General features: G+C 37.4%; 1 protein-coding gene across 1 annotated transcript in view; it reads left to right on the plus strand.

Annotated features, from left to right (window-relative positions):
* The first annotated feature begins 7,797 nt into the window (after window positions 1-7,797).
* The window catches only part of PDE4B (phosphodiesterase 4B), a 376,836-nt gene continuing 364,419 nt past the window's right edge, over window positions 7,798-20,214 (plus strand). Inside the window, 2 exon segments of the mRNA XM_032494515.1 lie at window positions 7,798-7,905; window positions 12,773-13,011. Of these exon segments, the coding sequence (XP_032350406.1) occupies window positions 7,864-7,905; window positions 12,773-13,011 (281 nt within the window). The 5' untranslated portion in view covers window positions 7,798-7,863.

The raw sequence follows: 20,214 nt of genomic DNA on the forward strand, positions 1-20,214 counted from the left end.
TTGATTTGAATATAGGGCTTTGTTCTTTCCCTCATATTTAAGATGGAACCAAAGATGGCTGAAGAGCAAAGCAATGTAAATACTGCCTTATGGCATTTTAAACTATAAAAAATTAATCGTGTACCAGTTACTTTTTTTAGAGTAGGGAAAAATAATTCAACTCCTTAAAACTTTTCCATTTAGACAATTTTTATTGGAAAGAAACTCACTAATAAACCCAATAAAGCAGTATTTATACAAGTAGAAACGTGGGCATGTTTGTCACTTTCTCTCTGTTCTGTTATTATTAGGAATTTACGTTCACCCAAACAAGTTGTATGCTATGAATTCTTTTTTTCTTGTCAACATGTGTATTGATTTTGTTTGTATTCTACTAGTAAGTTACAAAGAACACATTTTATAGTAGAAATTGGTTTTAAGTGGTTGTTCAGGAGACACGCTTTACTCAGAGCACAATTTAGTGTAGCGACTTTGCAGTCTGATGACTTTAAAAGAACGCTGTTATCTCTTTGTTACTTATAATTCTCTCAGGCTAAGCTAATGGTTTAAGGTCATATTAATTCTTAATATTTCTCAGTTTTCATCTCAAAAGTCCTTGATGCTTATTGCCTAATTAAACAAACTGATTTTCTCTCCAGAAATGTCTAAATCTAAATGTTAGGTGCTTATAGTGTTAAAAAATTTCACACAGAGTATGTCTTTGTATATTACATACATCTCTTTTCTCAAGTTTGTTTGCTCTCCATTATTTACATTCCACTACAACAGTTTTTAGGAGGAAACACATTTGTCTCTCCTGTTTATCTCCCCACCAGTCGAGTCCCAAACCAGCTCTAATTGGGTGCAGTGACCCTGAGTTCCTGAAAGTGTGATGAGACCAGTAGATACAGACTCCAGGGAGGAGATTTATATGTTCGGTATTGACTTCTGGACATGTTTATCCATTTGTTGAGTCTATAGTGTTGGTTTCTATGGTTTGGGTTTACTTCTGTTAGTTTCCTAGAATTTCACCAGATTCATAAAGTTTCTGAATAATTATATATAATCCAACCCCTTTAATATTGAGGGCACCCAAAGCCCAGGGCTAGGTTGATAGCTATGCTAGAGGGTTGTGGGGCTGTGAATGGGGATAGCACGTCAGACTCCTCTTGGTCCAGCATCTCTTCCTCCAATTCATATTACATTAGAGCTTAGCCCAAACCAGAAAACCTTTATTTTCTTGAGCTAGACTCTGTGCTATTTGTTTTTAAAAGTTAAGGTCCACAGGTCTAGTGAAGAGGTTCTTAGACATTTGTACTTTATGAATCAGGCAAATTTCCAAAAAATTAGAGGACTAACATAGAGATGCCAGTGTCTAATTTTCTCAGTTGAGGCCAATAAGAAACAAAAGAAAGAAATGATCATGCCGCATTACATGATCATTATCTCAAAAAGGGACATTTTCACATCTGAAAGAATGAGCAAGACTTCTGTTAAAAAGGAAATGGGGACCGTAACCTCAGACAGGGGACTAAGAGCCATGCAAATATCCCATATTCTCTAAGGAGAGCTGTATACAGAAGTGCTCAGGCAGTGCCCTCTGAGAGGGAGCCACATGGGTTCTGGCACCAGTCATCACTCCAGCCACCTCCCAATCCTCATGGAAGTGACTCTGGAGAGGACGTTGGGGATGGAACGTGAAGAGGTGTTGGAGAAGGGAATTATTGGTGTCCTGAAGATGAAGAGCTGGTTCTAGAGATTGGGGGTGCCTTCAAGAAAAAGAGGGTTAGCTCCTGTATCCCTTAGGAAAACAAAAGGGATTTAATACAAGAAATTGATTACATAAGTATGAATAATGAAAGTGAAACTGGGCCAGCTGATCACCCAAAGGTTAGTGAAGCAGTGACCATGCCTAGTGCTGAAGGAGAAAGGGAAGGTGGTATAATGAGGCTCTAGCAGTGCAGAGGAGGGGTCACCACCGCAGGAGCTGGAACCACCAAGGGGTAGCTCTGACGCTAGTGAGCAGGCATCGGATGGGGGCATTGTGTGGCTGGTTCTGGGTCTGCCAGGAGGGAGTGCCACTGTTGTCTCTGTTCCCAAGAAAAGGAAGAGAGTCCCTTCCCTTTTTCCACTTTCTGACTCATGATTCCTGTTTTTAACACCTAAAGGAAGCCAGCTGGGAAGAGAATCTGTGAAATGTGGTTGGCAGCATCTCAGCCCCAGCGTCACAGGGCAGAGTTTAGAATGATTGGCTTGGGTCTGAAACACACTGATACCTCATATCTCCATTGATCACTTATGTCCAAGACTTTCTGATTTGTTCTTTACGTCCTTTTGAACAAGGGAGAAAGAGAAATGGAACGAGATGGCAGGGCAGAGAGGAGAGATGGCAGCAAAGCAGCTTACCTTCTCCTCTTGGTATAACAAGGATGCTTGAGCTTGTTCTGAATAAATGCACTGAGGCTTGAGCCATCTTATCATTACTTCAATCAAAAGACTAGACTTGTTCAAGGGAACCCTACCAACGAGAGCTTCAGTGTGTACCAATGGGGATGGGAGCTGAGGAGATGAGAAAAGTTATTTTTTTCCAGTGGGAAAGCTCCTGCTTACCCCTAAGAAGAGAGCCAGCATTTGGACACCTGCCTTGGAAAGTGCATCAATAGACAGTCTCTTTTTGTCAGAGAAGCTGTGGCACTCAGAGGATTGCAATTAAAAGCTCAGTTATGTGAGGTCTGTCTGTCTGTCTTTTTTTCCTTCCTTCTTTCTTTTCTTCTTTCTTTTCTTCTTTCTTTCCTTCCTTCTTTCTTTCTTTCCTTCCTTCTTTCTTTCTTTCTTCTTTCTTTCTTTCTTTCTTTCTTTCTTTCTTTCTTTCTTTCTTTCTTTCTTTCTTTCTTTCTTTCTCTCTCTCTCTCTCTCTCTCTCTCTCTCTCTCTCTCCTCTCCCTCCCTCTCTCTCTCTCTCTCTCTCTCTCTCTCTCTCTCACTCTTCCACTCTTCTGTGATGTGGAAACAGCTCGAGTCTGAAAAAGAAAGGAGGGAGAAGGAATAAATGAGTAGATCATTCCTTCTTTCCATTCCAGGTCCTATATACTGGCCACCAAATGGCCCCACAGAGCTGGCCACTGAGCTGAGAAAAGGGAAGGAGATGTGATTTAAGGCAGTTATGACTTAAGGATTCAATCCGAACTGTTATTAAGGAAGAGGAAATCGATTTGACATTGCAGTTGGGGAGCAGTTTTTGGAGAAAAATTCAAACATGTACATATCCACCATATTTGAGTTCAGAATGTTCAATAAATCAATTACACAAAAAACAAAATGAAACTTTTTTGAATATCATCTTAGAATAAAGGGCAATCTTGAAACTGAGAAAAGTTAACTTTCTTAAAAATTCAAAATATTTTCCTTATTTTTTACATTTCTTCATAGTTTGTATCCATAATATAGGATTTTAGAATGATTATAATTATTTATTGAAATTTCTGTCAGTCAAGGATAACTGAAACCCATTCAAAGGGAAATTCACACTAAAGCATAGCAGTCAGGGTCCTTTCCCTCATTTTAGTTTTCATCTCTCTGTGAAGAAAGAGAGAAAGACAGAATTATGTGAAGAATACTGTAGTCTTAGAACATAACAGAACATTGTGAAAGATGAATATAAGTTTAAAAGTATCTTTTAATTGATGAAGTATAAAACCACAGGAAAAACTGTTCAAATATGCCAGAAATGGAATTTATAGTCATCATACTTATTCATCGCCTCAGAAATTCTAGAAACATTTTGTTTGAATGAAGCACATGGTATTCTACATACTGAGAAGCAAATTTTGCTAATGGAAGAATAATCTCAAATTAAAAGAGTCTGACCTCTTCGTTCATTTACATTTGCCTTAAATTTGAGGCATTTAAAAACTTCATTATCTTTTTAAAAATTACTCCCTTTTGTTCTTCCATGAATAGGACGCGTGATTCCAGAAAATTGATCAACTTAACTTGTATTCCAACATCAGAAAAAGAAATAAAAATCACTTCATTCATTTCTACCTTGAAAAGATGTGAATAAGGCCCAATCAGCTGCATAGAATTGAGAGACTTGGCTTTAGAGCCAGTGTCTAGTCTGAACCAGCAGAGTGTGTGATTTTAGGCATATTCCATTACTGTTCTCAGACTTGATTTCTCCTCGCTTGTCAGCCCACCTCGTTTGGCTGGCTGCTCTAAGTTAGACATAATGGAAATCATGTATGTAAAGTGCTTAAAGTGACATAAGATAAATTCTCCATCCATGTTAGCATGAATGAGAGCCAACTGACACTAGCCATCAGCAATAACATGGCATGTATAATCCTTATTCTTCTATTTTATACACATTATAATATATTATTATAATACATAATATAATGTTAACTTATATTGTTTACTATTATATAACAATAATGTAATACACTAATATAACAATGTAATATAAACATGTTATAACATTTCTCTGAATTCCCAAACAGAATCACCGTTGGCACCCATGAATGATGACATGTCTATTTCTGCCTCACAAAAGCAATTTGAGATAATGCCTGCTGACCTTCTCTTCTAAAAGCCTTAAAGCCATTCTAAAACTCCAACTAGATTTTACTTAATCATTCTCTAACAGTTATTTATTGAGACCCTGCTCTGTGTTGGTCACTGCACTAGGTACTGAACGGGGATATTTTAAAATTACCCTCTGGCTTTGTAAAGTTTTTGGAGCAAATCTCTTATCAATCAGGGTCCCAGCAGGAAACAGACTGCACCCCAAAAGGGAGTGAAAGAGAATTTATTTAATAGAGGTGCTGTTTACAAAAGGTGTGGGCAGGGTTGAGGATAAGCACAAAGGGATGATGAAGCACCATGAGGCTAGCACCAGTGGAAAGCTGCTACCAGCCTTATGCCTGGAGGGCCAGGTGGAGACAGTAGTTAATGGAACCCCGGGAAGCCTTTCACCTCACTAGAGGGGTGTCTACTGGAGATATGACCTAGAGTAGAGGGCTTTAGCCACTATTACACCCTGGCCAGCAGAGAGGGTCCTCTCTTTCCTTTCACCCTCCAATCTCCTGCTGCACTTCCCAGGAGCCAGAGGGCTGGTGAGCCCAGTAGACCCAGTCCCTGAGGACCAGTCTCCCAGGGCAGAGTCAGGATGGAGAAGGTGGCGGAGCGGATCTCGAGGGACAAACGTAGACTATCTAGAAAACAATCTCTCCTTGTCTCTTTTATCTTGTTTTATATAACAGATGTTGGGTTTTATTTCTAAATGTAAAAGTAAGATATTTTTAATGTAGAACACTTGGAAAACTGCCTTGTAACTTTGAGATCCTGCTTTTTCCTAGCCAGGACCTGCTCCCACTTGAAGGCACATGAATTTATCCAGTAAGCTCTCACACTTGAAGTGCCATAAAACATAAGTTTATTTTCATGACTAAGACCTCACAAAAAAACTCTCACATGCCAAAAACTCTACAGATGTTACCCTGGAAGGTGTTATCTTTCAGCCTGTCATGAATTTCCTTAGCATGGCATCTACCTGCATGTGTCACAACCTTGGTACAGTTAATTCCTTTCCAGGAATTGTTTTCCATTATCTCCACTAAACAAATTCTAATTATTATTTAAGGCTAAAATGAAACCCTTGCCTGAAACTCCAGGACTTTAACGTTGAACTATATTCTTTGATTTGCTCATTTTAGAAATATTTTGGAGAACCTAAGTGCCAAGTGCATATCAAATATATATAAGTCTTTCCTGCCAGACTAGACCTCAAATTCTTGAGGGCTGGATTTGCATTGAGCTTCCTTTGGATCCTGTCATGCCTGGCACAAGTCTAAGAAGATACAGCTAAGGTCTTCCTCTTCATTGCTGCTGGGGAAACTTGATCATTATTCCTTCCTGCTCAAGACAGCTTAGAGATTTCTACTCCAGTTGTGTTGTTTTATCCTATTTTTAAGTGCATTTCTTGCCAAGTGAAATGGATCATTTTTTGGCCAGGAAAAGAATACATCACCAAAATTTGGAAAATATGGAAAAGAAAGAAAAACTTCTGATTAGTCTTAATATAATGTTCATTGTTATAATTTTACACAACTTTAATATTTTTCTATGCTCTTATTTTGACAGAATTATAATTATTGGGTGTGTCAAATTCTATATCCTGCATGTGAAACTTACAGCTTGAATCTTGCTTTTTTTTTTTTAAACTTAGGAGCGTAAACTTTTTTTTTCAGGTTTTGCCTTATAGGAGTATTCAAGATTGAATGTAACAGAGATAAAATATGTCTATTATGTGTCTACTTTTGTTAGGTCTCAGGCAGCCTTTGTGTGAAAGCGCTAAAATTCTGCCTAGTCCTCTTTGGTCAGTGTTAGAGGAACTCAGTAATTGTAATCATTCCTTGGCATATGCTGAGGAAATTCTTTGCCTTGGCATAGTGAATCAAACACCTGAAAAGCCTGTAGGGTTCTCTCCCTAGAAAACGTATAAAGGTGAAGTTCCTCCCCGCCCCTACTCTCTTATCTACTCTGTCAGTTTCACTGCCAACTCCTGCATAATATAGTCAAATTATGTGTTAGAAATTCAACCCTGGTTTCCTGGGTGATGGTACAATGCCACTACTTAGTATTCCTAGTCACATAGCTACAGTTCCATCACGCTCTTAATCTATATATATCTTCATGTTCCAGAAGCAGGCTTTTCAAATCAGGCATGTATTAAGAGTTTCAAATGTACGGAGTGAGAAAATATAGGAGCTTCTTGAGCTCAGCATCGATGCAGGCCATTTTCAATGCCGAGAGCTTGAGAATCCACCATGTGGAGCAACACTTCTTGGGTTCAATGATTTCTATAGTTATGCATCATTTCCAGTTCAATTCTGCAAACTCAGAATTCTTCGTATTCTCTTTTAGATGATCGTATGCCTGAGTTTAAACTTGGGCTGGTGTTAATAACCTGACTTTTTATAAACCTGTGATTCTTTTTCTCTGGAGCTGGCACAGGCAGGGTGTACCCTTAAATTTTGGCAAGTGTGATTGAGGTTCTTTATTTCTGGAGTAGCTTCCAGTGATCTACAAAAACACAGATGTCATGAACTGCAGTGTCTATACTTCTGAGTGGCCAAGTTTGTGTGACTTAACCCAGGGAACTGTAGCTCTTTCTCACTACTGCTAAAATTCTCAATGATAAACACTTGTCTATGTATTTATACATGTAAGAGGTTTAGACTGATGGTAAAGTGGAAATTAGGATTTTTTTTGGTCTTGCATATTTTTTGTATTGGTTTATCTTTCTTACTTTTCCTTTTTTTTTTGACAGTAGTATCAATGGGTCATATTCCTTAAATTCTAAATCTGCCATGTTTTAGCCATGTTACCTTGGCCGAATTATTTTTCTGATCCTCTATTCTCTCGTTAGAGAATAAAGAGAGGAAAATCATCTCACAGGTTGTTATGGGGATCAAATGAAATATGGGAAAGTACTTTTTAAGTATAAAGCCCTTCACTAGTACATATTACTTCTATATTCTTAAAGGTCATTGATTATTTGGGAGCCTAATTGCTACCCTCTATTCTTTTCTCTCCTCCCAAATAGCTTTGCACTGATGTCTTGTATTTTTGTATTTTGTGAACCTCCTTTCTCATATGTCAGATTTAATTGATTTGGTAAATTGTGAAATTTACTTATAGATGTGCATTGTATACATTCAGATGTTAGTTTGGAGAATACAGATAAGCCACGTATTTGTATTTAACTAAGGAAACTGAACTCTTCTTTTTTGTATGTCTTTCCTTCCCTGTAGGTCTTAAAAATTGTCAGCAAAGCTGCACTGAGTAACAGACATCCCAAGAGGGGCTGTTTTTCACCTCTATAATGAAGAAAAGCAGGAGTGTGATGACAGTGACGGCTGATGATGTAAGTTCCCAAAGTCAGAGTTGCTGGATTCCACCCATTTTTGGTCTACTCAGTGAAGAAGTCGCTCCATAATTCTGTTCCAAGGTTGGGCAAGGTTTAACAGCACCACTCTGTCATTAGGTGTTTCTATGATGTGGACATTGCCAGCCCTTGGACCCAGTATCCTGTGAGACACACTGACCTCTCTGCAGCTTGGAAGTGGGCTCAGTTTGAGCTCTGTGGTTTTCGTTCACAAAACCACCAATCTGTGGTGTCTGCACATCCTCACTCTTAGAAACTTCTCTTTCCACCTTGCTTGCATTGTCAGTTTCCTGATGACTTTCTTGCACACTTTTATCCACGTACAGTTAATCCTTGAGAGTCATCTCCTGTGGTGGGGTCTTTGACAGCTGCTTGTGAGAAGTTTGTGATGTGCTCATCGTCTAGGACTTGGCTACTCAAGGGTGGGCCTCAGACCAGCAGCACTAGCATCGCCTGCGTATTTACTAGAAATGCAGAGTCACAGGCCACATCTCAGACCTACAGATCAGACTTTATTTTAACAAGTTCCTGGGGTGACTAGATATATACATTGCATTTGAGAAGCCCTGTTCTGGGTCACTTGAAGAAGTCCGTAAACTCATCATCTTCATAGCTTTACATCCTGGTCTGCTGAGATTAGCGTTTTTGTTTTCAACTGACCAGTCCCTCATGAATGTGTTATTTTAATTGTCCAGTACTTACTCAGTTTCTGGCTCTAATTAAGCTAAAAATTATATGCCACTAATGAGATGTGCCAAGGGAAGGAAGGAATGGAGGATAGAAAACAGAAGTAATTTTCCTTGCTCTCTGTAATAGCTCATCTTGTTGTTAAGCTGCTATTTCACAGATGGGGAAGGGGCTGGGAGGAACTTGAACTTACTCGATTAATCGTGTAAACTGGGATCTTTTAGGGAAAGGCCCAGTCTATTAGGATTTCTCTTCAGTGTGAGCAAATAGGAAAACAATATTAATTAACATGATAGCAACAGGTGATGGTTGCACTCAGCCTGAGCAGGGGACCTTCTGGGCTCGGCTCGCTGTGAGTTTGACCTTCTCCCCTGCTGCCTGGGCTCTTCACCTCACCTTTCAGGCGGGCTCTGTTTGTTTCAAAGACTCAGCTTTGCTTTCTGTGCAGCACTCACATTTGGGCTGCTCAACCCATGAACTCTTGGTCCATTTGCCTTATGTTCCAGCAAACCCCTTGGCAGGCTAAGTGAGGCTAATTTTCAGTTTTCTTCTCTGTCTCTATGTGGGTTCTTTCTTTAGAAGAATAAAATTAAGCAATGTATTCTGTCTATGAAAGATGAACACTGATTTTTTTTTTCTTTTTCATTCGTTCATTATAGTAATAATCCTAATCCTCTCTGAGGTAATGGTTGTCACAATCAAAGTACAGGGGAGGTTGCATAAAAGAATGTGCAAAAAAGAAAAGCACATTCAAAGAATACTAACCGTACCCAGAGTGGATAGTTATTACCTAGCTTTGTGCTGTCCAACATGCTAGCCACTAGCCGTATGTGATTACTAAACACTACTCTGAATGGAGGTGTGCTAAAAGTATGAAATATATCTTGGATTTTGAATATATGTAATAGTACAAATAGAAAAGAATGTAAAATAATTCATTAATAATTTTTAATATACATTACATGTTGAAATGATATTATTTTAGACATACTAGGCTAAGTACAATATATTATTAAAGATAAATTCACCTGTTTCTTTTTTAATGTAACTACTAGAATATTTAAAATTATACATTTGGCTCCCATTTGTGGCTTGATCTTTATCTCTAGTGGACAGTAATAACCTAGAACTTTTCACTATGAACTTCAACCTTTTGAGTGCAATACAGAAGGTCATATCAAATATTACACATAGTATCTCTTCCCTTACAAGAAAAACAATTTAGCTGATATTATATTTTCTATACCACACTCTTGAAGAAAGTTTCATCCTTAAGTCAGGGATATTTTATTATAGTCTCATTTATTTATTATATTTTCATTTATTTCATCTTAAGCGAACAGTTACTCAGTGAATTAAATAGTCACCTAGAATTAACTTAGCACCTATTATGTGCCAAACACTGATTATGTTCTAGAGATTAGAATTCTTGTCCCTTTGGAGCTTATATTCCAGAGGGCAAGGGAGAAATAAATCAATAAATTGTAAAATAATCCCAGCTATGATAAGAGCTATGCAGAAAAATGAAATTGGTCAAGGGGCAAAGAATGATTGGATAGTGACAAGAGCGTGCATAGAAGGATAACATGAAGAGATGACATATGGACAGAGAGGACATATGAGCAGTGAGGGAGAGAGCCCAGTAAAGATCTGGGGGAAGAGCATTTCCGGCAAAGGGAACAGTATGATTTCCAGAAGTAACATTCAAATTAAGGTTCTTTTCCACCCAAAATCTTTGATCTGATGAGTGGTACAATCGGCCAGAACCAGGCTGGTTAAAATAGGAAAATAAGTCCAAGACCACAGATTCAGTGGTTTAGAATTGACTGAATTAGATTTTGCCTTTGAGGATGTTAGCTAATTTGGGGGAGTAATTATGAGTATGAATTAGAGAGTTTGAGGCAATTATAAATAACTCAACATGGGTTAATGAGTGTTTGTAAAACAATGTTAATGTTTTCAGTACTTAACTTAATTTCTAAAAAAGCCATTGCATTATGTTCTTTGGTGGCAGTACGTTTCATTGAAGTCTTTTGAAATAAATTCTTTAAACTCAAAGAATGACTTCATATCTGTGAATTCAAGCTTGTTTGCAAGTCAGTATAGGAGATATTTTGTGGTAGGTATGATTTTGTTACTTTTCAAATAACAGGTATCAGATAAGTACTCATATAGTTTATTCACTACAATTAAACCTGGTTGGTAATATTTCCTTTTCTAAAAGAGGAAAAAATATCCAATAACTTTATTTTAAGACTGTTGTGGTTGGTGGCTTAACTAAGTGATACCCTCACTTCTGTTCTTTGGTGCAATGTTTCTTGTCTAGGTGGTGAAGTATATCCTTAAGACTTTGCTTTCCAGGTAATCAGCACTTTCTTTACACATGTATTTGGATCTAGACTGACTTATAATTCTAAGTTCCGACTTTTAGTTTGTTCTTGAATCTCTTTAGGAAGACTTTGAGTCTCCTAAGACTTTGTTTCTTTAGTCTATTTCTCCTTCGAGAAAGGAACTTACATACACTATGTTTTCCCCTCAGCCTTTTATTTCTAACACACACACACACACACACACACACACACACACACACACACACACACTCTGACCACAGAAAGTGCTAGGCCTACAGTAGATTTAATATAATAACCAGTTACTAAACAGTTTATTTTTTAACTGAACAGTCCAGTGTTCTACTGGATACATTCCAGAATATTTCAAACTCTGGAAAATTCTAGATTGTTTTATCTTCTTCCTGTTACTGAATTGCAATTCTATGGAATTTCAAATACATAGTATTCCAAAACTGTTAAGTTAAGCACCAGAAAATATGACCATATCCCATTTACAGCTGGAGAGAGTGGGGCCCCTGAAAATTGTCCGGCCTATTCATGCCCAGATTTTCATCATGAAAATGTGGTTTTGTGTGGATGAAATAAGCATAAATCACTAGAATATAAGTTCTGTCTCTTTTTGCTGTTGTATCCTTCTTAGGCAGCATAGTGCAAAACTCTGGTAGGTGTGCAGCAAATATTTGTTGAATGAACCCAGCTAGAGCCTTGAACTTGAGTTAATTATTCTTGTATGAACTAGTATGGGGATGGGTGGAGGAGTGGTGGGTAGAGAACTTTTGTTTGTTTAAACCTAAGGATTCCTGGTCCCAGGTTCTCCTAAATCTATTCTGAAGGGCTAAAAGAAAGTACCTGCCTTTTTAGGGCTGAGGAATGACTTCCAGTTGAGAGACCTTAGCTGGTGTTAAGACTTCTATTATTGCTTAAGATACTAGTGGAGAGTGACAGTGATAACTTTTAAACTCCACGTTGCTACCAGTGGCCATTTGCATTGCTGTAACATTTTCTGTCTTTGAGCTGGTATGAATGGTGAATCAGGCAGAGGCTCCATTACTCCCCACAGTACCAGGAACCATAGTCACCAAGAGATACAGGAAGAATGAGTCACACTTATCACTGGTTATAATGCAATGCCTCTATCTTCTCACAAGTATTTCATTCATGTCAGCATTAGGGCGTGTGTGGAACACATGGCAGTTCAGTTCAGGGCTACATAAAGTATACTCTTCTTTTTTCTGAGCTCTTGTATGTTTGACCAAACAAAAAACACCCTAGTCCTGCAAAGACCTTTTATAAGAATAGGAACAGTCACCCTGCAATTTTCTGTATATTGCTGACCCGAGATAGAAAATATTTTTACTTCAAAACATTGAAGAAGAAATGTTATGTTTTAGCTAGTGTAGTTTGTTCTCATGTTCTACAATGATAACATTGATATCCAAAATATATTTCAATGATAAGCTTTAATTTTAGCAAATTAAAAAAAAAAGAGAAAGAAAAAATTTAAAAAGAGAAAGAGAACAAAATCCCTCCAATCTAACATGCTATCACTGGCAAATATTATCTGTAGTCCTAAAGATCACTAAGAATGTGCAATTGATATGTTTAAAATTTGAGAATTGGCCCCCTGTGCCTTTGTTTCCTCTTAAGCTTTTGATGTCAGTGTTAGAGTCTGATTGTGAAATAACGAATGAGGACTTTGAGCGACAGCTTGATCATCTAGTTTCTTATTTTACTCCAGTGTGCATCGTCTTGAACGTTTGAATTTCATTTTCTTTTTCTTCTTTTCTCTTTCCCTGTGGTTCCTCTAGACTGTGAAAGATTATTTTGAGTGTAGCCTGAGTAAATCCTACAGTTCTTCTAGTAACACGCTGGGGATCGACCTCTGGAGAGGGAGGAGATGTTGCTCAGGAAACTTGCAGTTACCACCACTGTCCCAAAGACAGAGCGGAAGGGCCAGGACTCCTGAGGGAGATGGCATTTCCAGACCCACCACGCTTCCTTTGATGACGCTTCCAAGCATTGCCATCACAACTGTGAGCCAGGAGTGGTGAGTAGCCCCCACGTTAAACGTCCCTTCCGAGTTGCATTTTCCAGTTGCTCCAAATGCAATTTCCTGTTTTTAAAATGTTAGTGTTTGTGGAACAACTAAGGCTGTTGACCTTTTGAGAATTTGCTTCCCTTTGCGTAGCAAAGTGAGGCCTCTTAAACAGGGGAGATACATTCTACATCTTAAGATTGGAAGGGGCCTGTATTGAAGAAAGAATGAGATGCATTTTCATTAATATCAGGGAAAGCAGAATTACGGCCTATGATCTGCTCTTTTTTAAATGTGTCAGTATGTGTCGGTGTGTTTTAATTTAGAAAAGTAGAATCCTAACAGAGTCCCTGAAGGAAATATATATATGAAATATATGTATAGAAAGGACAGGAGACATTCTTATTGCTGTACTCAAGATATAATTACTCTTAGCTTCTTTTTACTACAATCTCACTTTACTAATCTCAGTTTGTGATGATCTATAAAATAAAACATTTCGTTTTCAATCAAAAGAGGAATGAAAATTGTACTATGAGAGATGCTTGGACTATTTCACAGTCTGTCTTTGTGAAAAAGGCTACTTTAATCTAGTGTTGAGAAGTTAATCAAGTACATATCATTCATAACTGTGGTTAAAATTGTGCCATGACACTTTTTCAAATATGTTTTTTTATCACATATTTAATATTTAGCATTTTCTCTTTTTTTCCTTTTTTGCTCTACATAATTTTCAAATATTTTCCAAGAATGGCCTGCTTACATAATACAGGATTTTATCACCAACCTGAAAAATATTTTGGCTATATTTTATGTGAGTTTGAATTATATAACAAGGTGCCTTTTTAAAATCACTGTTTAAGTCGTTTGTTAGGGAGGGCTTAACATGTTAAATCAGAGTACAGTATCGTTGCAGTGAATCCTTACAATCTGTGGATTTTATGGTGTGCCATTACCCTTTCCACATGCGGAGCTCTCCGTTCCTGTTGAGTAGTCCAAGATGTGCTCATTGAATGATGCAGGGAATGTTGTAGTTGGTGTTTATCAAATACACTAAGAATTTGATCACTGAGACTTCAGGTAGCACAGTTTATTAGCATGAAATTGTTCATTAAATGGTCTGTATGGGATAGAAAAGCATGAGAATACATTGTCGGGGGGAAATGGGTTAAAAACTTGAAAAGCATTGATTTATATCTTCTCTTCAGCTGAATTAAAGTTGGACTAGTCATAACCAATCATTGAGAACTGAAATGGGCATAGTGCCCCCATATCGCTTACTCAGTCATGTGACTGACGTGATTAGTCCCAGTTTGCTTCTGCATAACTGCAAATTTCGAGTCAAAGATTTCCAAGGATTTATTTTTCGGCAGGTTGGCGCTGGTGCAGTGTTACCAGTTGTTGCAATATTGAAATGCTTCCATACCAGTTGGTAAATAGATGCTTTCCTGAGCTCTCTGATTGCCTCTATTACTACCCTAGACTTTTCCCCAGCAACTTAAAGAGGTGATGACTGGCACAACACAGAGTCCAATTTTGTAGCGCATCGTTGGTGCTTTATCTGTTAGAATAACACTCTGGGATAAAATACACCTTGCAAAGTTTGAGTTCATTTTACTCAGAGACCCTTTGGGAGTTGTGGAATTGTTCCTTCTCTATTTAGAAGTACTGAATCCAGACTGGCATTCAGGGCACGCTTGTCTACCTCTCTAGTTTGAATATATTCAATCTGTACAAAGAGAGTACCTGTACTCACCTCATAGGCTGTTGTGAGGACTAAATATGATAAATCTCTATAAAATACTTGGTTTAGTAAAAAATGTATGTCAGGCAATCAACAAACGTTAGTTTCTCTTCTCTTGATCATTATGCACTAAAGCCTTTTGAAAATTAGAAACCGTGTCTCAAGTATCAGTAGCCTCATGCTGGGTGTCAGTAGTTTAGGGTGAAATGGAGGATTTAGCCATTATCCAGAGAGGTTGTTACGCCGTCAGCCAACACCATGTAGTAGAGATTCATTCATAGCATGTCTGTTTTTTTCAATTACCTGGATACTTTTTAAAGTATGAGAGTATTCAGTCATTGACTCCAAATTGATTTTTAAATATAAGTACCTAAAAACATTTCAATACAGCCTTTAAAAATACTTCCTTTGGGTTATTGATTGTTAAAGGTAGGTGGAATTGCTGGCTGAGGAATCTAATTGAAAGATCATTTGATTAGAAGTAAGGAGGTAGGGTTACAGTTTTTAATTATCTATAGTTTTTTAACCTCAGAATACATTAGAGTTTTTGTTGCAGTCAGTCTTTGATTTAGATTTAGATATTTGCCAGTATCTTTGTTTTAATTCTTTCTTCTATCTCAGACCCTCTGTTTGGGATCTCTTGCCTTTTGGCTTGAAGTAAGTCTTTCAAAATTTAGTCTCACTTTTTTTTTTCTGAAAATATTCTTATTTTACTCTCAGTCTAGATAGTGGTTTTTTGTTTTTGTTTTTGTTTTCCATTATGTAGCAGTTTCTTTATTTCTACACTTGTCCACTTGCCTTCTGGCTTCCATTGCTATAGTTAGGAAATTGGCTGTAAGTCTAATTGTTTTTCCGTGTAAATAATCTGCCTTTTTTGGGGAGAGGGGAGCTCTGGACTTCTGAAGTCCATCTTTGATGTGTCTAGGAATGGGTTTCCTTGTATTTATCCTATATGAGATTTACTGGACTTCTTGAATGTGTAGATTGGTGTCTTTCTCATCAGACCTGGAATATTCTTTTTCATTATCTCTTCAGATATCTTCTCTGCCAGTCTTTTGCTCCTCTGCTTTTGGACTTATAAGTATTTTGGACCTACTTCTTTATCTTTCATTTATCTTAATCTCTTCATTTTGCCTTTCTAGTCTGTATTCTGGTAATCACTTTTGATCTGCCTTCTGGTTTGCTAATTCTCTTCTCAACTACATTTAGTTCGCTATTAAACCTATTATATTGAGTTTTTTCAATTTTGATTATTGTACTTTTTATTTTTAGAGTTTGTGTTTATTTAATTTTTAAATATGCTTAGGTAATTTTATATAGTTTTATTTTCCCTGCATATGCTAGTTACCTATTACTCATAACAAATAATCCCCAAACTTAATGGCTTAAATTTGACAAATGCATTTCCTGTGGATCAGGAATCTAGTTGTGGCTTAGCTGGGTACCTCTGATTGGGTGTGGCACAAGGCTTCTATCAAGTTATCAGCCAGTGATGCAGTTATTTCAAGGGTTGACTCAGTGGGTGGGATCTGCTCCAACCTCACATGGTTTTTGATACATTCAGGTACTTGCTGCCTATTGACCGGAAACATCACTTTTTTGCCATGTGGAACTCTCCATAGGACTACTCATAATGTGGTAGTTGGTTTTTTATGGAGCAAGGGCTTTGATAGATAAAAACGAACCAATAGAAGGTGAGCAAGATAGGAGTCAAGGTCTTTCTCGTGACATCCCATCACTTTTACACATTCCATTCATTAGATCTAACCCACAAAAAAGGAGTGGGGGGATTGTGCCAGGGCAGGAATATGAGGAGGTGGGCATCAGTGGGGACCAATTTAGAGGCTGCTTTCCATATTGCAGGTATTTTTAAGCTTTTAAAAACTTCTTTAAATATAGCAAAAATAATTTAAAGTGGAAATATATTTAATATGTTTGAAAATTTTACAAATTCTTACCAGTTTATGAAAATTAAATGTTTCAGTATTCTAGTGTTTAATATCTATTTGGTTGCCAATGCAAAAAACAATCTGTATTGCATTTCACACATTTTATATCTAGATTTCTGTATATACAACTTTATCGGTAATACCGGTTCTTTGATATTGCAGAATGTTCTGTAGTTTCCATGTTCAGCTGTTGAAAATACTGTACAGTTTGTGAGTACCTCAAGAACCATGAGCAAGAACACAGAGTGATGTCAGACAATGGATGCTTGGCACTGCTGGAAAATGATGTGTTTTAAGAGAATCTTTTGCATTCATTCTGTAGAAGAGGATATATTTAAGTAGTTAGTGTTTTCTTTTACTTAAATCTTTCCCTATATTCTGAAGTCATGTCTGTCTCAGTGTAGCTTATGGCAGAGATCATAAACCTTAGGTATAAAGACACAGTGGCCTTTTATGTTGAAGATTGGGGCAAGAAATGTAGTGAAGTCTTTCTCTTGGGCCACACACACACACACACACACACGTGAAGAATTTAAGTTAAGGAAGTTGCCCAAACTTGTATTAGTAACAGTGAGACTTGGAATTCAAGCCCAGGTCTGCTGCACACAAAGCTTGTTCTGGTGCTCCAGCCTTGGTCACTCAAATCCAGCTAATGTTTGGCTTCTTTGTGGAAGGCCGCTCTTCCTCTTTTGAACTTTGTAAACATAATTCTGATGTTACAAGTAACACATCCGTTAGTCACCTGCTGGATTATAGCTAGTCTCCTACTGATCCCTGACTTCTTTGAGGACAGGGATTGTGTCTTATTCATTTCTGTATTTCTGAGACCTAACAGCATGCCTGGAATGTATTAGGAGCTGAGCAAACCCATTTTAACTCAATTAAAGGGAATACTAAGAAAGCTGTTGATTTTAAAAAAGAAATCTGTCTCTACTGTAATTCAGCAAATGCAGAACCGTTAGTATGGGCATGACATCCAGAAGTCACTCAAATGTCTCTGGGTTCCAAACTAATTAGCCGCTGAGATATTTTAAGCGGAGATTCCACAGTTTCCTTCAATAGTTGACTCAAGGCCACTCCATGCTGTCAGCAAATTCTTCCTGATCTTGAACCTGAAGCAGTAGTTTCTAAAATGATGTGCTGCAGCTCTGAGAGAGCTGCTCTAAGTGCCGAAGTTTCATTCTTACCCCTGGGGCATATTTAAGGTTTGAGAACATCTTAACTCAGCACTTTTTAAAGAGCAGTATTTTTAGTTTCTTGGCTGAATGGTCCTGTTTTAATTCAGGAAACAAAAGGGTTGGTTTAAATAACAGGGATAGCATCTGACTGTTTCCTCTTCCATCAGCTATTCCCCTTTGCAAGCAAAATTGTTCACTCCTTTCTCCGTATTCTCAAAGCCCCTTTATTTAAGATGTACGTACACGCCTGCAGGCACGCACATGCACACACAGAGTATTTCATTGTGTATGAATACAGTTTTAAATGTAGGTATACAAAGTGATGCAGACTGTAGATCCTTGATTTTCTCAGGGTTTTCTCCTTGTGTGGTTCTCCAGTGACATTCCTGTGACAGCAGACATTCAGTAAATGTTTGTGAAATACCTGAATGATGAGTGAGATAAAGTGAGGTGTGGGGCTTGAGGTAACCTCATTACCTTTGTTTCTACTGTTGTATTACGTGCACATGTCTACCTGGTACATTTGCGGAAGATTTTCTCTAAGAGATATGCACTGTGACAATGCTGGCTTAGAAGGTGTACAGCTTGAACTTTACTAGGAAACACCAAAATATTTTTCAAAATCATTGAAAATCTACATTCCTACCAGCAGTACATTCCTACATTACCTATACACTGTCTGACTCGGCATTTTCAGACATCTTGGTTTTTGTCAGTCTAGTCAGGATGTAATGGTATTTTATGGTGGCTTTAATTTGTATTACATAATTAATAATGAAGTTGAGCAAATTTTCCAATGTTTATTTGCCATTTTTTAGACCAGTTTTAGGTTTACAACAAAATTGAGAGGGAAGTACGAGGACTTCTCGTGTATCCTCTGCTCCCCCACTCCTCACTTGCATAGCCTCCCTCGTTATCAACATCACTCTTTAGAATCGTAGCTTTTTTAACCAAGGATGCATCTACATTGATGTATGAATCACCCAAAGTCCATGGTTTCCTTTAGGGTTCGCTTTTGGTGTTGTACATTCTATGGATATATATCCATTACTATAATATAATTCAGAGTTTTTGTCCTAAAAATTCTGTATATTTTGCCTATTCACCCCCACAAAAAAAAACATTGACTTTTTTATTGTCTCCATAGTTTTGCATTTTATACAAATCATATAGTTGGAATTATATGTATGTAGCCTTTTCAGATTGGCTTCTTTCATTTAGTAATATGCATTTAAGGTTCCTTCATGTCTTTTCATGGCTTGAAAGCTTGTTTCCTTTTAGTTGTGAATAATACTCCATTGTCTGTATGTCCACATTTATTTATCAGTTTATCTACCGAAGGGAGTCTTGGTTGCGTCCAAGTTTTGACAATTATGAATAAACCTACTATAAACATCCTTGTGCAGGTTTTGAGTAGACATAAGTTTGTACCTCGTTTGGATAAATATGAAGAAGCATAATTGCTGGATTATATGATAAGAGTATGTTTTGTTATGTAAGAAACTGCCAAACCATCTTTCCAAGTGGCTGTACCACTTTGTATTTCCACCAACAATGCATGAGACTCCCTGTTGCTCCACATCTTCGTCAGCATTTGGTGGTATCAGTGATCTGGATTTTGGCCATTCTTATAGGTGTGTAATAGTATCTTGTTTTAATTTGCATTTTTCTGATGACATATGTATGATGTTTTCATATGCTTATTTGCCATTTGTATATCTTCTTTGGGGAGGTGTCTGTTAAAGTCCATGGCCCATTTTTAAATTGGGTTGTTTATTTTCTTATTGTTGTGTATTAAGAGTTCTTTATATATTTTGGATAACAATCCTTTATCAGATGTCTTTTGTAAAGATTTTCTACCAGTCTGTGGCTTGTCTTCTGGTTCTCTTGATGTTGTCTTCTGCAGAGCAGAAAATTTCAATTTTAATGACATACAGCTTATCAATTATTTCTTTCATGGTCTGTGTTTTGGGTGTTGAGTCAAAAAGCCATCATGCTATTCAAGGTTATCTAGGTTTTCTCCTATGTTATCTTTTCAGAGTTTTATAGTTTTGCATATTACACATAGGTTTTTGACCCATTTTTGAGTTAATTTTTGTGAAGAGTGTAAAGCCAGTGCCTAGTTTTTTGTTTTTTTGTGTGTTTTTTTGCATATGGTTTTTATGTTGTTCTAGAGCCATTTGTTAAAGAGACTATTTTTGCATCATGTATTACCTTTGTTCCTCTGACAAAGATCACTTGACTGCATTTATGGGAATCTATTTCTGGGCTCTGTCTGCTGTTCCACTGATCTGTTTGTTGATTCTTTCACGAATATCACAGTTTCTTGATTACATGCTTTATA

Source organism: Camelus ferus, chromosome 13, assembly GCF_009834535.1.
Source record: "Camelus ferus isolate YT-003-E chromosome 13, BCGSAC_Cfer_1.0, whole genome shotgun sequence".
In the NCBI taxonomy this organism is placed as follows: domain Eukaryota; kingdom Metazoa; phylum Chordata; class Mammalia; order Artiodactyla; family Camelidae; genus Camelus; species Camelus ferus.